The following is a 20,861-nucleotide window of genomic DNA, read 5'->3' on the forward strand; positions in this document are numbered from 1 at the left end:
ATAATTAAAAGAAAAATTTTTTCCTTTTTTTTTTTTTAGAAAAGGTAATATTTAAAAAAAATGCAAAAAATTGCCCATTTAAAATTAGTCATTATATTAATATAGATATGCACGTGTGTATGTAGTGTAGAATCTCTAGATATAATTCGCGCATGCGCACATGTGCGCAGTTTGCCGCATGTTTTGCAACGTGCTTGTCGTGAGTGTGTTTGAGTCACATTACATTTTATATATGTATTAATACTCGTTGTATTATAAAAAAGTGATCTGTTAATAAAAAACAAGTTATTTTGTACATATAATGGCCATTCAAGATATGGATATTTGTTTGAATGTAACGACGGAGCCGGTCTTTTCAGCGAGAAACGTAAGTACTTAGGTTAGATTAGTTTAGGAAATCTGTCAACACGTGCCTGCACGTGTACGAAACATATGCCGAGATATCACAAATTTTGTGTAATTAAACATATAATACAAAGATATATATAAAAAGAAGAAGATAAATTAATATCGATAAATGTTTGTGCTCAGAATAAACTGAGGTGGACTGAGTCTTCGAAAACCTCAATTAAAAGATTGATAAATCAATCTTTAGGCAAGAAAGGTATAGTAGTGAATAAGGAATCAAGAAATGTGAATGCACAAGAAGCAGAACCTAAGAAAAGAGTTAAACAGAAATTATTATCAGCTATCTTTGCGAAAAAATTGAAAGAGGCCAACGCTGTCGCTAGAAATGCTCAGTCTCAGATTTTATCTGGAGTTAAAGATGTAACTGAATCAGAAAAGATTAAACAATCAAATTTAACAGATAAGAAAAATTTTAAATTTAACAAAGTTTTGTCTGCAGCAAATTCTGATATTACAAATGAACAGACGATATCCTTTGCGAAGGTAACGAGACAACGTATTGGTGAGACACTTTTAGCGAGAAAGAGAGATACTTTGATCGAACAGAAGAAAACGCTCTCTGATATATTTGCAAATCAATTGAAGAATGAATCGAATAAAGATGAGTTAAATGTGTCTGAAAAACACTACGTTGATAATGATAATAAATTAAATAAGAAATCTGAAATAGTACCTGAGAAATCTCCTACTTTGAAAATAACAGAAAGGATAGAGATCTCGAATAAAAGAAATGAAAGGAAACGTAAAAGGAAGATTGGAAATAATCACAGGGAATCAGACAAAATTCCAAAACTGATTTATAAAACAGGTGCAAAAATCTCTTCCTTATTTGGCAATAACCCTGATGTACCAACTATAGGGCAGAGATCTGTAAAACCTGTAGACGAACCAGTTTTTACGGAGATTACTTTTGCAGATCTCAATGTTCATCCATTTATGGTATAGTATTTATGTATATTCAGTCAATGTTTAAAATAAAAATGTTTATATTATTAAATGTTACAGTAGTAATTTATATTTTTTTTCTCACAGATCTCAAATTTAGAACAAAATATGAATATAACAAAAATGACAACGGTTCAACAAAAAGCAATTCCTGAGATATTCTCAGCTAGGGATGTTTTAATCAGATCTCAGACAGGATCTGGAAAAACGTTAGCGTATGCTTTACCTATTGTTGAACTGTTGCACAAAATTAGACCAAAATTAAGTAGGAACAGTGGTTTATCGACCCTTGTAGTTGTACCGACAAGAGAATTGGCTTTGCAAACATATGAGTGTTTTATAAAACTAGTTAAAGTGAGTTAGATATACGAATATATTTTTTTGATAAAAATTAATACTTGCATATGTATATTAAAACTATGTTATAAACAATTTTAGCCTTTTACATGGATTGTACCGGGTTATATAATTGGCGGAGAAAAGAGAAAAGCAGAAAAAGCTCGATTACGTAAGGGATGTAATATATTAATAACTACTCCTGGCAGATTATTAGATCACATAAGGCACACAAAGGCATTGAGATTAAACGAAGTTAGATATTTCGTATTAGATGAAGCTGATAGAATGCTTGATATGGGATACGAAAAGGATATTTCCGAGTAGGTCTTTTATTTGTTTTCAACTGAAAAGAAAATATATTAAATTTTTGATATAGATTATTTAATTATTGTTTGATTTATTAACAATAAAACAATATATTAATAGTATAAATAATATTATTAGTAATTAATAATTAATACATGACATATGTTATTTAGGGTAGTAAGTGCTTTGAAAATTTCGAGTTCCGACAACGACTTAGGATATAACGCTATGAAAATATTCAAGCAAAATATGAAAAATATATCGACTGATAAAGAAGATGATAAAAAATCTTGTAATAAAATGGAAGAAAATCACACTAATAGTGATAAAGTGAGACATGTGTATTTTTCAAGTGATGAGAGTGATAATGATAATCAAGTTACTACGGAAGGAAATGAAAAAGAAAAAAGTACAGAATATTTAAATACGAATCAAGAATCTGATTTGAAAGTGGAAAATGTTCAAAAAATTGAGCAGGATTGTAAAGATATAAATCAATCAAAAAGACAGACAATTTTATTGTCCGCAACTTTGACGCAAGCTGTTGAAAAATTGGCGGGCCTCACGATGTACAATCCGATTTTCGTCGATGCGGCTAAAGAGAATTTAGTAACGAGCGGAGGAGATACCAGCGAGATCAACGAAGATCTAATTGTTCCGCAAAGTGTAATTCAGAGTTACATAGTCACTCCACCTAAATTAAGAATGGTCACTTTGAGCGCTTACATCGTCAGTAGATGCCAAGTAAGTAACTATTTTTCGGTCTCCATTAAAAAAAATTAATGTAATTTTACTTCGCGACTCATTAAGGCTTTTGGCTTCTCGCCGATCATGTTGAAATTGTGACGTCACAGGCGAGAAAACACACGCTAAAAATTCTTAGATGCTTATATATTATATATTATTTCAAAATAGATATTTCGAAAGAGATTAAAGATATTTCGATGAAACAGCACTTAAGATGGCTTTAGCACATTCTTAAAATACCTCGAAATCCTTTTCCCTTTATAATCAATCAACAACTGTAAAATGACTGTAATATGAGACTTAGTCCGTCTGGTCTCTTTGCACATGCGCAGTCATTCCGTATGATAAAGTCTGATATCACGATCATGTTGTTGATTGACTGTCAAGAGAAAAGAATAGTTTTCGAGGTAAAAGCGTGCTAAAGCCATCTGAAATAGTGTTTCATCGAAATATCTTTTCATTTAAAAATAGCATCTAAGAATTTTCAGCGTGTGCTTTCTTGCCTCTGACGTTACAATCTAACATGGCCGCGGCGAGGACCCAGGAGCCTTAATAGTCTATCTCTGTACATCTTTTTTGGTCTTTTATTTTAGACTCCTGGGCAGCATAAAATACTAATCTTTATGGCCACGCAAGATATGGTGGACTATCATACCGAAATTTTGTCTTCTGTCCTTACGAAACCAGTGGATGACGATGACGAAGACTCTGATCCGTTGATTGACATAGAATTCTTTAAACTACACGGTAACATGACGCAGAAGGAAAGGACGGAGGTCTTCAAAACTTTCAGTCAAACGAAGAGTGGCGTACTACTGTGCACGGTGAGTCATGTATTTTAAAATTATCAAAAATTGTGTGTGTGTGCATTGAGTATATTCATAAAATTTTTGCGGACATTTTGATTTTCTTTATTCTTTTGAATCAATAAAAAGGCTAATAAGAGCCAAACGCGAGATATAGATGCAATTTAAAAAACCTAAAAACTGATATTAATTTATTTATTAGTTTAAAATCAAATATTTCGTCTCACTTCGGGTCATTTTCAGTAACTGTGTAAACAGAAATAGAAATACAAAAATAAAAATAAAAAATATATAAAATATAAAAGTTTATACAGGAAAAGTCAAGATTTATAGAAACTAAATTAATACATACTAAATTAATACATTAAAGATAAACATTATGTATGTGTCGTCTAGTAAACATGTAGGATCCTGAAATTCCACATTTTTGATTACTCACTTTATAAATATTTTAATTTATAATTTGTTTACTCTCTTAATAGATGTACACTACATGTCAAAAGATCCTTTATTTGAGATATATAGAAATTTTTCTTATTCCTTCAATTAAAAATGTCTATGCATAAATATTTAAATATTAAATATTAAAATTCTATTGCTGTTAAAATACATATTGCATATTGTAAAATGCTTTATTTCAAAGATATCAATATATTAAACAAAATTAAAAATTATATAAAATAAATATAAAATTATATAAAATATAAATAAAATTATATAAATATAATATGTAAAGTAATTTTGTATATATATAATTTAAAAACAAGAATTAAAAAATAAGGAGAGAGTACACATATATTACAATAAAAGAAAAGTCAAGGATATCTGTCAGCATTCTCTAAGCTGTAAATTACACACACTCTCCATGACTTATTCTTTCGAAAGGAAATTAAATACCTTTGGACCCACGCTGCGTTCAGAGGTTAAAAATTATACCGGTGCATGAGGCTTTAGTAATGAGTATAATTATGATCATCCGTTCTGTGCTTTCTTCGCTTTCTAAAGAAATCGTTTAGCAATTCAAACTTTATAATATATTATATATATAAATAACACGTTAATTATATCTATAAGCGATTACTAATTTTCTTACGAAACAAATTTCGTGCCGCCAATAAAATGTCCACCAGTGAAAGGATATATTGTACATTTTTACTTGATTTTATTTTTAATATGATTTAAAATATTTATAATATATTCATAGAAGCGCTTGTTTCGCTAATTGCATTCTGTGAACGGCATAATTAATCATGACGCTATAATGTTCGCCAAGTAATGGATAACTTTCTTTCCCCGTCTCACTAATTACATCCGTATTACATCGGCCGAATTAATCTGACGTCGAATAACAGAGCAACTTTCTGATTCGCATTGAACTCTCGGCGACTGCTTTAACTGTCGTAATTACCGGTGAAAGCGATCGATTTCGCGATTGTGGGAAGGGACTTCTGTCGCGGGGATTGTCGAAAATAAACCGTGATGATCTCATTATATCTCTTTCCTTATCCGCTAATTCAGATTTTACCGTGAAATATATTATTGTGGCGCTTTCACGTGTCCGAAAGTATTGCGAGTATAGTTCTAGAAAAGCATAAAAAATATATTTTGCGAAAAAAATCTTTTTTTTTTTTTCGAAAAGAAAAAAAAAATATTTTTGGTCGTAAAAACAAATACCTATATGTAATACATACGTACTAGTTTGACAAGTATTGTTTCTCTCTTTTGTTTCTTTTATATAATATCTCAAGTAATATTTTTACTATAAAAATTAATAGTTGAAGTCAATTTCTAAGTATTTCTGTTCTATTTTATTACACATGTTATAACTACGTGTTTTTACTTTTAATCTCTTTATTCTCAGGATAATGATAGCCTCTGCAATAAACTAGTCTGCTAGGCTCAACTGCAAAGATAAAAATCTTGTTGAGATATGCATTAAATTAAAAATCTACAGAAAAAATATTTTTCCATATTTTTCCCGAAAAATTGGCAAAAAAATCCATAAAAAACTGTTTTTTTTTCTCCAAATTTTTCACCTTTCTTTTCTTTTAGAACTCTAATCGCAAGCGAAACGCATAAAAAAGATTAAATCTCGATGGCGAAATTTGCGAATATTGTCAACGTCACGTGACAACAAGTGACAATCTTAAAGGCCGTATCACACTAGCGATTGCTGTTGGCGGTCGCTAGTGTGATACGGCCTTTACGCGCCGTGAAAATTAATTCCTTCTCATCAGGCGATCTCTCAGTAATCAGTTTGACGAAGAAATTGCGTAGATCCTTGTTGTCCTCTCTGTTACATTCATTAACACCCTATACACACGTCAGAAGTAATTGACGTTCTTTCAAATCGCGCCGAGAAATTCGTGTAACGAAAAATCAAAGAAAAAAACATGAATCTATAAAATTGAATATAAAGTTGTTCGCGCCAAACTTGTTTGAGCGACTCTATACTTTCTCAATTTTATTTATTCCTTGGGCTTTTCATAACATCATAATTTTTCTGAACATGTTAAGAACTTGGAATAAGGAAATTATATGGCAAAGTAAGGCAATTAAAAAACGGAAGGATTAATCCTTAATACTACGGTCGAATATATTTATGCTCGCTTCTTTAGAAGTGCGTGAATGTAAAGAAAAACATTTGAAAATCCATGCACCATTTTATGATCTAGATGTTATATAACACGCTCTGATGCTTATTATCTTAATGAGGAACGTCTTTCCTGCTAATTTTATTTTTTATATGCGGCTTTTTTACACGATTTTCTTTATAATTGCATTATGCTGATGTTGTAGATTAAACCGTCTTCAATGCCGCACGGTTATTCATTCTTATAAAGAACGCTTAAGTATCTTATTTGCATATTGCACATCGTTTCTCTCTTTTTCTCTCTCTCACTATCATTATTCATTAATCTTCACTTTTTTCGATTTCGAACCCTTTAAAAGTCGAATTTAATTAATTTCAAATTTGTCAAGCAACTGTGTATTAAGATTAATATTAGTGCAAAACTCAGAGAGATATAAAATTTTTCGCGGTTTTTAGGTAATAGGTAGATAATAGAAAATTAATTTTTTGTTAGAACTGTGGATAATTGCGCACGAGACACGAATTTTGCTTGGTACACTGTCAAGACTTATTTGGAATACAATCTCAAAATTCGAGATTTGTAATTCTGATTATGCCTTAAATTAAACCTCTAAACTAATGAATCTCTTGTTCGTAGTCGAACGTATCGACGCGACACTTTCAACATCGGTATACAAACAAGAGGAAAACAAGAGCAAAATAATTTCTCGCGCACTTAGAGAGTAATGTCGGGCATATTTAACTTAATGTTGAATTCCGCGGAATGCGCGCGATGTGGCAGCCGCCCACGTTTCACCGTGAAACTTTCACGTAGGGTCGCTACCACACGTAGGTTTTACGGCGGCGTTATTAATTTCCACGTTGAAAAGCCACGACGAAGGAGGAGCATTCGCGGCCCTCGGCCGGCGGTGGATCCGGATCCACCGGTGTGATCTATGGCTCGAGTGAGATGTTTTGAACGGCCGATCAGTTCTCGATCCCGCGTCCCGCCGATCCTCCGGTCCCTTTCTTTAAACGATCGTTTGTCTTAATCGCCCCGCCATCGATCGCTCTTCGGCGCCGCGCTCTCTCTTTCTCTCTCGCTCTCTCTTTACGTCGAGACCGGTGGCTTGTATCGTTTTAATGCGCTAAGTGCGCTTACTACGATTGCGCGAGCATCGATTACAGGGTGATTGGCATCGAAGAGAGCATGTATCGATGAGATATTCCATGACGAAGTCTAACTCTACCTAATGTATTTCTTTATTTCATTTTCTGTAGCTGTTCTAAAATTATTTGTGCGAATTGTATAAATTATTCAATACTTTTCTTTTTGTGTATTTTTTACAATTTTTCAAACATATATGTATCCAAGACTCCTCCACACATCGAATTTTTTTCTGCGATATTTTAATGACTCCTTTGATCTTCTTCAACATCTATGTGTTCAATTTCCTTAACTCAAAGTCATTTTCAAGATATATTGATTTATAGATTAAAATTGGTAATCCTTTGTATATAGGGTGTCCAATTTTAATCGACTACTCCCAAAAACTTTTATTTTTGAATGTACAACAATGCCATCTTATTCTTATAACTTTTTATGCCGAAAATTGCTAGGAATTGATTTATATAAAAAATGGTTAGTAGTTCAATTAATAAAAACACAAAAGACTTTCAAATGACCTTGAAAAGCGCCATTCAAAAAAATGTCAGCGCCATCTTTTGTCCCCCTTTAAATCAAACAACTTTTGTTTGAAATATTTTGTTGTACAATCGTTGCCTGTAGAAAATTAAAATTTTCGTTTTAGATTAATGTTTAAAACATTAAAAAATTATATAAATATATAATAAAATGCAAATTTAATTTTCTAAGGGTATCGATTTTTTTTGCGTACAGTTATTCTACTTTTATTTAAATTCTTAATCACACAAAAGCGCTTTTATCGATAAAGGACGATCGAGAATATGGACCAAAATAAATAACTAAAAATCGTTTCATCGACATTCATCAAGCGATGAAGTATAACGGAATCACAGAGCGAGTTCGATGGAATATATCCGTTCTGGATGATATTTATTTCGAGAGAAGCCGCGTATATAGAGGCTTCTTTCTTTCTATTCCTTCAAGCTGGCGCCCGGATCGCGCCGTCGTCGACGTGTGTTGAATTAATAGCAGGAAAAGATGTAATAAGAATACACGGATATGTATCGTGCCGCGAAAGAATTCCGGGGTGCCGCGACGCCCCCTACTGGGGCCCTACTGATGGTCTGGGATTAGTCCTCGAGGCCCATCGAGAGACAGAGAGAAAAAGAAAAGACTCGGTGTAGTACTTTCGCCGTGGTAAATCATCGGCTAGCCGAACGCAGGAAATCAGGGCCGTCCTCAAACGTTCGCCGTTGGGGTCTCCCAGCGGGCACTCACGCTGTGCATTCACGTCGCCACAAAACGAGAAATCACCGCGGTTTATAAGACATTTGTACCAGCAGGTCGCGCAAACTCGTCGCTCTTGTTCGTGGAATGAGGCACTTCTCGACATTAGGGCGAGATAAGGTGCCGAGGAGATATTATTCCGTCCAAAATTGTAGCGTCGCAATGATAAGATTTTCAAATCTTGATTAAATTATTCAATATCAAGTTTATGCTCTCTTCCATTATACTCTACCTAACCTACAAGAGATTTTTGAAGATATCCTTTTGTGGGCATCGTGAAATGTAGTTTAAGGATGAGCGTAATATATGGGTGAATTATTAAAAATTGCTTTTAAAAAATCCTAAGGTGTGTATTTTATAGAAAAATGTTTCGGATAAAAGTTGCTTGGTTTCCGAAAAGACATTCGGTGATCAGCAAGTCAATCTTTGTCCCAAATGGAGGCATTTCGGAGCTTAACGTTTTCTTATCTTGTACAAGCTGAATGAAGATTCTTGGAAGATATTTCGTATGCAATTCATAGGGTTATGTAAGATGTATTTCTTTCCAAAGGATGTCGCAGCACGAGGATTAGACATGCCGAAGGTAGATTGCGTCATTCAGTATACGGGACCAATTTCGGCTAGGGATTATGTTCATCGAATCGGTAGAACAGCACGCGCAGGATCTTCCGGTGCGGCAACAATCTTTCTGACGCCCCCGGAAATCGAGTTCGTGCGGATGCTCGAGTCAAGGCGCATTAGAATCAAGCAGCAGAATATGAACGATGTCTTGGACAAGCTATTGGGACCTCTTTCCAAGCACAACTCCGTACAAGCGGCAGCAGTCGCCCTCCAAAATAATTTTGAAAATTTAGTATTGGAAGATAAGCAACTTGGCGCGAATGCATGTAAAGGTAAGTGCTACAAAGCATTTTTGTGATGCACGAAATAATAATTTTTATCCATTCTTTAAATTTTATAAACTTAAGTTATTATCAGAGGAAACGTAAAACCGGATGTAATAAGTCAGATATTGTCAGATACTAACTATACGCTGTTATATAAGGATGCTGCTGCGCTATATATGTACATGAATATATATGTTATTTGCTTTTGCTGTTATTAACATACTATATATAAAAAATTAATAACGTGAATAATAGGCCAACTAAACGAGCACAAAAGCAATAGGATGTTGGAATAATTTTGTTTTTATTATGATAAAGTGAGCGTAAACGTTTCGACCGTACTCGGTCTTTTTCAATACAATTTGAGAACAACAAATAAAAAAACCAAGAATAAAATAAACTTAGACATAAATATAATATGACGGACGGTTTAAAAATTGAAATCGCATACAAAACTTGATGTCGAACATCGCTTTACGTTGTTAATTACAAAGTTTGAAACAATACTTGCGCGTTTGGTTGTCATAACATATGTTTAATGGAGCCCTCTCTTGAAAAAGTATCGAATCCTAGTTCGTCGTTGGTTTGCGCGAACGTTCAGATCCGACTCTCCTCGAGACGAGTCCATTTTTCAACCCTTCTGACCAAATTGAATATGTTAAACGGAATCTCTCACTAACTTCCACGGAAAGTCTTATTTAAACTAACTTACATGTCAAAAATTCGTTGTTGAGTCTCAGCAATACTATATATACATATATATTCGCTTATACATTTTAAGAGGCGTGCGTGCAGTAAAAGCTTAAATCTTTGTCTTCGTGCGAGGCAAAGTGTTGATGAGAAGCTGCGAGACACGAGCGAACTTCTACTTTGATGCAGTTGGATTGTAACGAAAGCGAACTGACTTCAGGGTAGACTAAGTCAATTCCACCGGGCACCCCACTCGCATATAAAGCAAGCAACCCCTACGCATACACGTTATAGGGCTCTTATTCTGTCTCCCTTCACATTTGCCTCGTTCGCCACTTGGATATTTACATAGTCTATCGACGGGGAGGGATGATCCTGTTTGCTATGCCACGGTTACTCTATTAGGGTCGTTACGGAGAGGAATTTATTTGCTACAATAATAAATCCATTATACTCGACCTAATACTTGTGGAAGTGAAGACATTAGCTTTTCATATTCACGATGACTTTTTTTCCCCCACATGAATCTTCCTTTTATATAAATATCATCAGTTAACTTGTTGCTTGTTTCTTAAAATACTTCTCGAAAGTATTTTGTACAGAGCTAAAATGGAAGCTATATCATTTATAAATATGAAGATTCTCTTTATCGCACGTTTGAAGAATCTTGAGAAAATTAATCTTTTGTTAAGGCGATAACAAAAACACAAAGGCAACGTGAACAATTCTTCAAGGTTATTTTCGCGGAAGTGCATTAACGACTGTGTTACGTCGATTGCGATAACCGCGCGAACGAGCGACGAGCAATTCCAAAAAGGAAATTCGGGACCATTAATCTTTCTAAGAGGTTTTCGAGCTTCGAAATTGTCCCGCATCAGCCGGGGCTTTACACGAAGGTTAGCCACGGTTTTTGAGCGCTTAGCCATTCCAGATTTGAGTGACGTTACACAGCTAACCACTTGACCGTTCCTCCGCACGTAGCTAGTGATTGATAGATTAATTGCTGCCATCGCTCGTGACCCCGGTATTGCACTTTTCGCATGGGAATCGAGGTTAGGAGGAAGCGAATAAGAGGAAAGTATAGGAAGTAAATAACAAATTAGTCAACATCTCTCGATACATCTATTGAGATTATTTGTGTTCCCAATTTATCATTCATTTGTTCATATATAGCGAAAAATAATTATACATTAAAGATTAATTGAAAAAAAGAACACCGTTCTTTCTAACAAGTATAAACGTGACTACATAATATTTAAAAGTATACTTAATGCTTTAAAAATATTTTATTTATTAATATAATTTATTTATTTATTTATTTATTAAGGAGACGGAGTAATATAAAAATTGCATTGCATTTTCTAAGATATTTTTATTGATTTTTTAAAGAAAGATATAGTTTCTTTACAAAATTAATTTTCAAATATTTAATTACTCTTTTACTTGTGTTTTCTTAATTTTATGTGATCGTGTACCTTATACGGTAACGGAAAAAAATTCAATTCTACTTAAGCCAGTGATAGTATACAATATTTTACACCAGTCATAAAATAAAAGATATACTTTAATATTGGAATTAAGTTCATAAAAACGCTCGTGCAACAGAAATACAGTGAAAAATAACGTGGATACTATCCTTCGCAACAATTCCGAAATTTATATTATTTGTGACCGATGCGGAGGCTGGTCGATGCGCGAGTGGAGAAGTGGAAATCTCGCTAATTCGTAACATTATCACCCCAATAGAGCTGAACAGCCTTCAATAGCAAGTATAGCTCTATAGAACGAACCCCCTTTAGCTGCGACCCTCGCCACTAACCTGAGGGATTCATCTACTCCATTCCATATATACGATTTGAGCCTCGTGTGCTAGACACTATATTCCGTTCATCGTAATTCTCTGCAAATATTTTTTAAAAATATTGTAGCTTAACAGAACACCGGCACGATGTGTAATAATTGAATTGTTAGATTTTATTTGATTTGATCAAGTTACTTAATAGATTATTTGTGTTAATCAAAATAATGTATGGTGCGTAAAAATTGAGACACGTAATATATTAAGTCACATTCACACGGGTTTAAGACATTATGAATTTATTTACTGCATATTTTTCATTTAATTTCAAATTTTCAGGAAATAGTGCATTTGACTAAAAAGAACAGTATTTTATACTAAGTTTTGTTGTCACAACAGTTTTGGTGCTGATCTTCCGTGCTCGTCGCGAGTTAGATCGAATTCAGTGTATATCGCTCGTGCGCCTTTCACAGGGGGAGGTGGCCGACACAATCCAACCACTGAATGTGACTTCCGCCAAAACCACTTACGCTTTGTGGCGAGAGACTCTTAACAATGCGATACAGGATACAAATACAATAAGACGCAGTTACATCACTTAGGAACAATGCTATTCCACTCTTACATCCCTCCCTCCCTCTCTCTCCGTCCTCTTCGTCGCCCCGACTTCTCAGCTAGACACCGCCCCCACGTGTGATTTATGTGTTAAATGGAGAAAAACATTTCTCCCTTTCCAACGCTGACACCGAGCCGTAAGAAAGACTTCAGCAGGGTTTCTTATGTGCGGAAGGGAGGAGTTCAGATTGGAAGCAGACGGAAATCAAGACGAGAACCGTCGAGACATAAGACTGAATTATGAAAATTAGAGGCACTTACAGGGGATCCAAATGAAACATTCATTTGCGACTAAATCTAATATTTGACTAAATATTTTCTTAGTCAACCTGCTGAAGATTTCGGTCCAAAGAAAGGACCGAATCGTTCAAAATAATTAGAGGAGATTTTAAAAACAAGTTTGTTGCGTCTAATATCTGTGCCTGGCTGTTATTAATCCTTTTTATACCTGCTTTTATAAATCTATTCGATTCCTTTTATCAAGTGAAAAATATGTGCCACGTTTTCTTGAATAGATGTAAAGATAATGTCCAAGAGAATATTTAATATTGAAAAAATAAGTATAGAAAAGATTGCTTCTCTCTTTATATATCCTGATTCTAATCTACTCCTATTATAATAAATAATTAATTGTATAAAATCACTGGTTTAGCGTCGGTTCATCTCCATACTTCGCAAAACATTAGAAATTAGGCGATCTGTATATACGATAAAGAGCCGGGAATTAAATTCAGAGTTTACCCTATGAGACTTGAGAGATTTTTCGCACGGAACATGGTCAGCGGCCGTGTCAGTCGACAGTGCACATGTCGAGTTCTCTCAGGACCAGAGATCCCCCGGGTTTCTCACCCGTGCACACAAGCAAGAGACGTTAAGAAGAGACGCGAGGGTGACTATTAGCTGCAGCACTTGACTCGACTACCCCTCCTTTACCGTTAATGCCCCTTAATAGCCCGCTACGGGGCGCGCACACACCCCAAGGTTGAAATCGGGCGCGGTCCAACCCCCCGTGGAACCACTTAATGGAACTACGATTAATAAGGGCGCACTACACGTAACTGATCATTACATCCGAGTTGCACGTGTCCTCTTAAACGTAGACGAGACGAGTGTCTCGACTTTTGACACTGAAGCGTTGCATTTCAATTTTATCATTTTTAGGATAAAATAAATTATTTAGTTTATAAATAAATGATTTTATATTATTATTATTAAATATATTATTTAGTATAAATTATGTATTATATTTTAAATAAATTTATTAGTGTTGGTTAATCGCGGCAATCAAAAGTATTAGCGACTAATTTGAAACACATAAGATATTCATTTATTCTGTCAAGTACAATTACTGTGAGATAATTATGCTTTATAATATATCTTTTATCACATCTGCAGCAGGAATCACGAGTGATTGGAAAGATACAAGTGTCTTACTTTACACATTATATCTTTTTACCGTAGCATACATCTCGTGGATACGTTTCTACTCAAGCTATCCGCGCGACATGCATGAGATATTCAATCGGAAGGAACTTCATTTGGGTCACTATGCCAAGAGTTTCGCATTGAGGGATCCGCCGCAACGAATCGGTGGAATCGGTAAGAAGCTACGCGAGAAAGAAGATTCGAAACCTAAACATGACAACCGCCTACACAAGCCGTAAGTATCAAGTTTTTTTTCTTATTAAAAGATCGCCAGGTGTACATAATCGCATTCTTAAAAAAGTTTCGCTTATTTCATTTCCTATATTAAATTGTCGCGTAATAAGCGCAAACCCTAGAAGCGTACGCCAACGTGTGACGCATAATTGCGGTTAACAATGTTTCCATTTTGGGAGACGACGCACGTCACAAACAGGTCTGGTTGTTGGCGCTCAGCTGATAACATTTGAATCGCGCGATCGCAAAGCCCATCGTCTCCGGAGTGATGGTATTAATGACGGATTCACGCGTGGCTTAGCGTGTTAACCATCGCCCTGGTGACTGCCCCCTCCCCCCTTCTCATATCGCGTAAAGCACGCACATGCCGAGTAGGAGGATGGCTCGTGCGGCTTCTAGAGAGGTTGGCGGACGCATCAAAACTGTCGCTCTGTGTCATCCGTCATGTACAACGAACGGGCGGACGTGTTCTACGGTTGCTGGTGACCATAAGCCATACGGTTCTCGTCGTGCTCGTCGTTGTGTGTTCTCCGCGCGCGTTTCCCCTGACCATGTATCCTCCATTTCACTCTAACTAAACTCGCATTGTCTCGCTTGCTTGCGACAAATGTGTCTCATTCACTCTCTGTGTGTTCCCTCCTCTCTCTCTCTCTCTCTCTCTCTCTCTCTCTCTCTCTCTCTCTCTCTCTCTCTCTCTCTCTCTCTGTCTCTCTCTTATCTTCAGCGGTATGCATTTCACATGGCACTCTGCTGGTTTCTGCCCTTCTCTAGGCTTCTCACTCTTTCTCCCTCTCTCTCTCACTCTCCATTGTTCATAATTATACAATACGGCTATTAAACAGACTGATGCGACCGCCACTTCCGGCCGTGGCTACGCCATTTACGGAAACCATGAGACAAGCACAAGCCTCCCTCCTCTCTTTGCCCCCGTTTCTCGCTCGCGTTCACGAAATCCTGAAACTGTTATTCATCTGCGCTTGCTTCTTCTCGCTCGTGTGCACCCTCTTGCACGCCCTGATTTTTTTTTTTAACGAAAAACCTCTTTTTCGCCTTCTATTCATTATTCGCATTTTAAACGCAGAAAAATTTTTCTAATTTTCCAATTTTTATTAATTTTTATTATTTTTTACTTTGTTTTATTTTTTTATAATTATTAATGAATATATAGCAACTGTTTATATTATTTGTATATACACACATAGGTGTAAAATATGAACTCGCTGAAATTATATCTAAACATCCATCAGTTTTATCGCATGATTGCGTTAAGGTATTTTGCCGCTCGCCACAAAGTCTGCTGCTCTTTCCTTTATCACAACTGCAAACGAGAGAGTCAGGTCTAACTACCACGGCGTCGTACTTATTAATTTCTACGCCAACCCTTTGCTTTCTGCTTCATGTATCACGTCGTCTACATCACACGACTTGCAGACCACCTTCTGCGTTTTTACCGAGCTTTATAATTCCTGTGTTCTCCGACGATCATTTGCCTGTGCTCTCTGCCATATTCTTCTTCATTTCTGTCCCTCTCTCTCTTCTTCTCGCTTTCTCTGCGTCTCCTCTCTCGAGGCTGCTGCCCTTTTTTTCGCGTTACGCGCGGCGAATCTTTTTCCCCCCCAAGACCGGCATTACACATTAACGTGTTTAATGCGATTTGAATGGGCGTGCTTTGGGTGAATACGACGGGCAACCGACTGGTGCTCTCCGCACAGGGAGAGAGCGAGTCAGTTTTAATGGGTGAAAGGCGGGCACTGAGCTGACGGTCCAATGGATCGAGAGACGACCGCGGTGTTACGCCTCTATGGATGCGATTACCTATGCGACTGTGTGCGTATCTTTGCCCAAGTGCGTTCCGCGAATGTGAACCCGCAGGTATGCGGGTTCACTTCTTGCAATATCCACTTGCAAGACCATTGCGGAATCGAAATTTCGAGTTATCAATTTGTGCATCACTACTTTGCGTAGTTGGAATAATCAATATCCAATAGAGCTTGCTCATGTGTAGCGATGGGATTATGTATCTTACAAGTAGGTTTGAATTTACATGGTTTCGAACTCTGTATGATTACTTCGAAAAAAAAGAAATATTTTCAAATAGACTTCTATTCTTCAAAGTTGAATATTCTATTCGCTCTGTTTAGGATCTGATTGAATACTACATCTGTTAATCCAAAATAATTTTACTTATTTTAGTGGAACTAAATTGTTCACATTACTTTGAGAATTTACTTATCCATTTTAAACTTCCTTAATATAATTCAATTTACTTTATATGTTTCTATTTCATCCGATGGCGATGTCAGCTTTGAGTAATATTTTTTATTTTTTTTATTTTTTGTATGTAGCACAAATTCCTCGTGTAGTTAGAAAACATCATCGATCATTATGCAGGGTTAATAATAGAATGTATGTGTGTGAAATACCGATTAAATGAGAGACATCATTGTAAAGCGAGATAAAACGCGCACTTCGTGCGTGACGCGGAGCAATAGACAAAAACGCGGAGCGACGAACACGAAATTTGGTACGGCAGTTGGTGGAAGTCCCCGGTATATATCGGGTGTATATCGTCGCTTTTTTTCTGATGCGTCCGTTTCTTCTTTTTTCCACAATTTCCGATTATCGCGCTCTGTCCTCACCACATGTCGTTTACGTCGAATTACCGAAAATTGCGGGTTAGTCCTAATGCGAGAGAATTAAAGTACGCGTCGGGTGCGCTCTCTTTCTCTCTTTCTCTTTCTCCCTCTCTCTTTCGCTTTTAGATCCGATGGGGTGCCGCAAAAGAAACAGAGAAAACAGAACGGTGACGGGCAAAGAACAGGGTTGTTGAAGAAGGCGAGGATGCTTAACACCTCCGAGTACGGCAGCGGTCTCGAATCCCTGAAGAAGCCAAAGAAGTAATCCCGCGTTTCTGTTGTCTCGATATTGTAGTAAACAAAGCAGTTTCATGTGTTTGCGATCGATTATAAATAAGCATCCGCATGTATCTAATGTATTAAATGTTAAATGTCAATTAAACATTTTAACGCAATTATTTATAATGTGTTATTTACTCATTTTAATTTATATCTTTGAAAATACTTAGGTTTATTAATTTTTTAATAATTTTAAAATTTTTTATTTTTTAAGATTTTTAACCTAAAACAAATCTTGCATATTTCCTTCAACTTTCTTTGCCATTTTATGTGAAGATTAAATATAAAAATAATACATATTTTGCTATTACTATTATTATTCTGTGTAGAGGTGATTGAGTAAATTAGGAGAGGAATGACACACTTGACATTTATTTTACACCATGACTTTTGTATTGAGTTTGTGACGACATAGGATTTTTTAACCTTAAATTGTTTTTATGCTGAGGAAGGCCCGAAATGAACCGAAACGTTATACATTATTAAATAAGCATTAGATTATTAAACATGTTTTCTTTACTGTCTAACATCTATTAATTTGTTTTATATCTAACATTTATTAATTCTTACTTTTATATTTTATTTATTATTCTGTATTATATTATTGTATTTTATTATTTAAAAAAGTTTTATAATTTTTTAAGATTAGATTTCAAAAATTTGCAGTTTTAAAGATATTGTAACATATAATTAAAACAATTATATGGCATTATAATTAAGAAAATTTCATGAGAAAACTTATTAATGAATCCTTATTTTATATTAATGATAGTTTTTTATCTCGAGAAATATACTTCTGATTGCAAAATCATCGTTTAACATCGTTCTCATAATGGCCTCTCCAGTTTTCCTGCGATTGCTAATAACACTAATCGGTAGCAAATACGCTGCGGCAAAGTGCAGTAAGAAATGTCGGGTTTAGGGAAATTAAGTATAACGATATCGCACTAATCTCGTACAGCGGGCTTTCGCGGTCACGAGATTGCGCGACGTTTAAACTCCATTTTCCCTGTGGCCGCCGGCAGCCGCTTATCTCATCCTCCTCACGATAATTAGCAATCACCTTCTGATATTACGTACTTATAAAACCGCCACTTCGCCGGCGTCATAACGATATCACGCTAATTGCGCTTTCGTTTCCACTGCAGCACGCGGTCACGAAATTGCAGATTGCTCGATTGTTATAAAATCGAATTCAACGGCCGTCGAGAGAGAACGGAAATATTTTGTCGCAATGTATCGAAAATTAAAAGTGCATAAAGAGCAAAAAATGCGAAGTGTCAGCTTATTATTTTTTATCTTCCGTTTAAATATTTTATAATTTGACACATGCACACACAAACGCGCATGTTTATATATTTATTTAAAGAGATATAATTTACTACTTTTCAATTGTGTTTCAAACGCATTTCAAAAAAAGTATTGTCCTACTTTACTTGTATGCCAAATTGGAGCGCTGTAACTCAAACAGTTCTTCAGATTAAAATTTCAGAAAAGTGGGTGGACACACACACACACATACAAACATTTTTTTTTAAACATGATTTTTCGATGTTTGAAACATTCTGAACACATTGGCATAGAAATCTGAAAAAAATCGGTAAAAAATTTTTTTCACGTAAACAAAGCTTTCTCTATGAGCAAGCAAAATGTCTATATTTCTCCCTTTTTATCCTTATAATTTTATTCTACTTTTCTTAATTTTTTAATTATAAATGTCTCTTGCTAATTAAAAATAGTGCTTTTTATATACTAATATAATATATATAATATATATTATAGAGTGTTAAAAAAACCATTCAAGATATGAATCTTGAATAGTAATATGAATGGTAAATAGTAAAACACACAATACTGACAATGAGTAAAAAAGTTAGTAAACATAGGTTGAAAACTTAATTGTTTTAGAGATATAAACAATTTTATATATTACTATCATATTATTATTTGATTAATTATTTGTGGCTTTTACCTGTCGTACATGAAAGTTTACCTCGGTGTTTACAAACCTATTTACAGAAGATGTTCCATATATGTCCTCCTTCCATTCCAATGCACGCTTGACATCTTTTCTTCTTAAAGAACAGCGAATTCTCGAAAATTTCAGGTCTTTATCGGATTATTTGACAAGTACGTAACTCTGTAAATTTCATTATTTGATGCCTACTTTGAATCATTATTTGATGCTTACTCAGATTTAGCCTTAGCACCAATGTTGGATAGTATCTCGATACATTTTGTGTATCTGAGCTTGTATTTGTGAGATACATTCAAATTGGAGTATCTGTATTTGTATCTATATCGAGACACAGCTAAGCAGTGGGTAAGATACATTTTAAATGTATGCTGCTTAGCACACATTGCAGAACAAACGTTAGTAGTAACATCGAAAAACTTACGTTACACTTATGTTTGCGGCTACAAATTGCAATAGAATTAAAAATTTTGTCGTCGAGACTAATTTACCAAAGGCGCTAAAGAGTTGACGCGTCCTGCGTCCTGCAGTGCTTCTCTCCCGGGCTTCCTCGGACTCGATTTCAGACAGCGCGAGGCCGCCCGAGAGATACGCACGCACATCACAAAGGGCCCTCGCACGTGATTGCGCAGTGCTATGCGCTGGCAACGAACGGGAACGCATTTTTGCGGACATTGGCGAGGAGGAAGGGAGGGAAGGACAGGGGACCATGGCGCGCGAAGGGAGGAGGCTGTCCTCCCTTCCTCCCCCTTGAAAGGACCCCTCGCGGAGGAAGAGCCGTCACGAAGACGACGGAGGAAGGGTACGGTGGAGGGTATGATTAATACGCGAGCATTATTTTCGGATTTTTTGCCGCGCGATCCGCGAGAGCACAAATTGCTTGCAAATAAAGGTAGTATAGAGCGACTATCGCCGCCGGTAGGACGGCGGCGGCGGCGGCGAGAACGACGGAAAGGAAGTCACGGAAGGAGGCCGAGAGTTCGTCCCGAGCTTAATTTAATTTAATTATGCCCTCTTTCTTCGCTACCAGCGCATCCGAAGATAGATGGCGCGGCCATGGAATCTCGCACATCTCGTCTCGTCTCGGCTCGTCGCGCCGCCCCGTGCGAGCGTAATCGCGATATTTTCGCGACCTTCATTTGACCTTTATTTAAATTACATGAATTGTAAATTAAATCTTTATTTTTTCTTTCGTATAAATTGTACAGATTACGTGAAAATTAAAGATTATATTCTTTTGAAAAATTGAAAGAAAACTATAATTATCATAACTATATGGTAATATAGTATATAGTAATTATACATATATAATTATACTAAAGTAATATATTATATATACTTACTAACTGTATGGTAACATAATATATAGTAATTATATATAATTATGTATATACATATAGTATATAGTAATATATAGTATAATTATATAGTAATATATATAATATATGCTATATTACTGTATAAAGTACATATAATTATACTATATTACACTATATATATATTATATACTATTACTATTAATAATTATACTATAATAATTTGCGTCTCTCGATCAATTTTATAATTTATTTTTATCTAATATATTTTCGGCTTTTAGGCACTTCCTTATCAGCAAGATTCCGTCTGTTGATCTAAAAACTATATTTAACTTATTTGCTTACAATCAGTAAGAGTAATGCATCTTTAGCGCGTTGCTCGGTTCCTCGTTGTATTATGTAACAGAATCCGAGCGTGCGCCGCAATTTGGCACGTCCGATTTACGTTT

At 35.5% G+C, this 20,861-nt stretch overlaps 1 protein-coding gene across 1 annotated transcript; it reads left to right on the forward strand.

Moving 5' to 3' along the window:
* Positions 1–181: 181 nt before the first annotated feature.
* Positions 182–17,240, forward strand: LOC145937126 (ATP-dependent DNA helicase DDX31). The gene is made up of 9 exons (XM_083039995.1): positions 182–367; positions 532–1,347; positions 1,441–1,707; positions 1,792–2,012; positions 2,172–2,742; positions 3,339–3,569; positions 9,108–9,450; positions 14,009–14,207; positions 16,969–17,240. The coding sequence occupies exons 1-9, from the start codon at positions 302–304 to the stop codon at positions 17,105–17,107; spliced, it is 2,853 nt and encodes a 950-aa protein (XP_082896121.1). The 5' UTR covers positions 182–301; the 3' UTR covers positions 17,108–17,240.
* The last annotated feature ends 3,621 nt before the right edge of the window (positions 17,241–20,861 follow it).

The sequence above is a fragment of the Prenolepis imparis genome, unplaced genomic scaffold (genome assembly GCF_030444845.1).
Source record: "Prenolepis imparis isolate NDT839.2.m4 unplaced genomic scaffold, iyPreImpa1.0 SCAF_6, whole genome shotgun sequence".
Classification (NCBI taxonomy): domain Eukaryota; kingdom Metazoa; phylum Arthropoda; class Insecta; order Hymenoptera; family Formicidae; genus Prenolepis; species Prenolepis imparis.

Excerpts from the sequence above, each read along its gene's own strand:
- LOC145937126 (XM_083039995.1), top strand. The coding sequence starts at position 302 with ATGGCCATTCAAGATATGGATATTTGTTTGAATGTAACGACGGAGCCG. Across the intron at positions 2,013-2,171 it reads TACGAAAAGGATATTTCCGA|GGTAGTAAGTGCTTTGAAAA; the intron begins GTAGGTCTTTTA and ends TATGTTATTTAG. Across the intron at positions 14,208-16,968 it reads GACAACCGCCTACACAAGCC|ATCCGATGGGGTGCCGCAAA; the intron begins GTAAGTATCAAG and ends TTTCGCTTTTAG.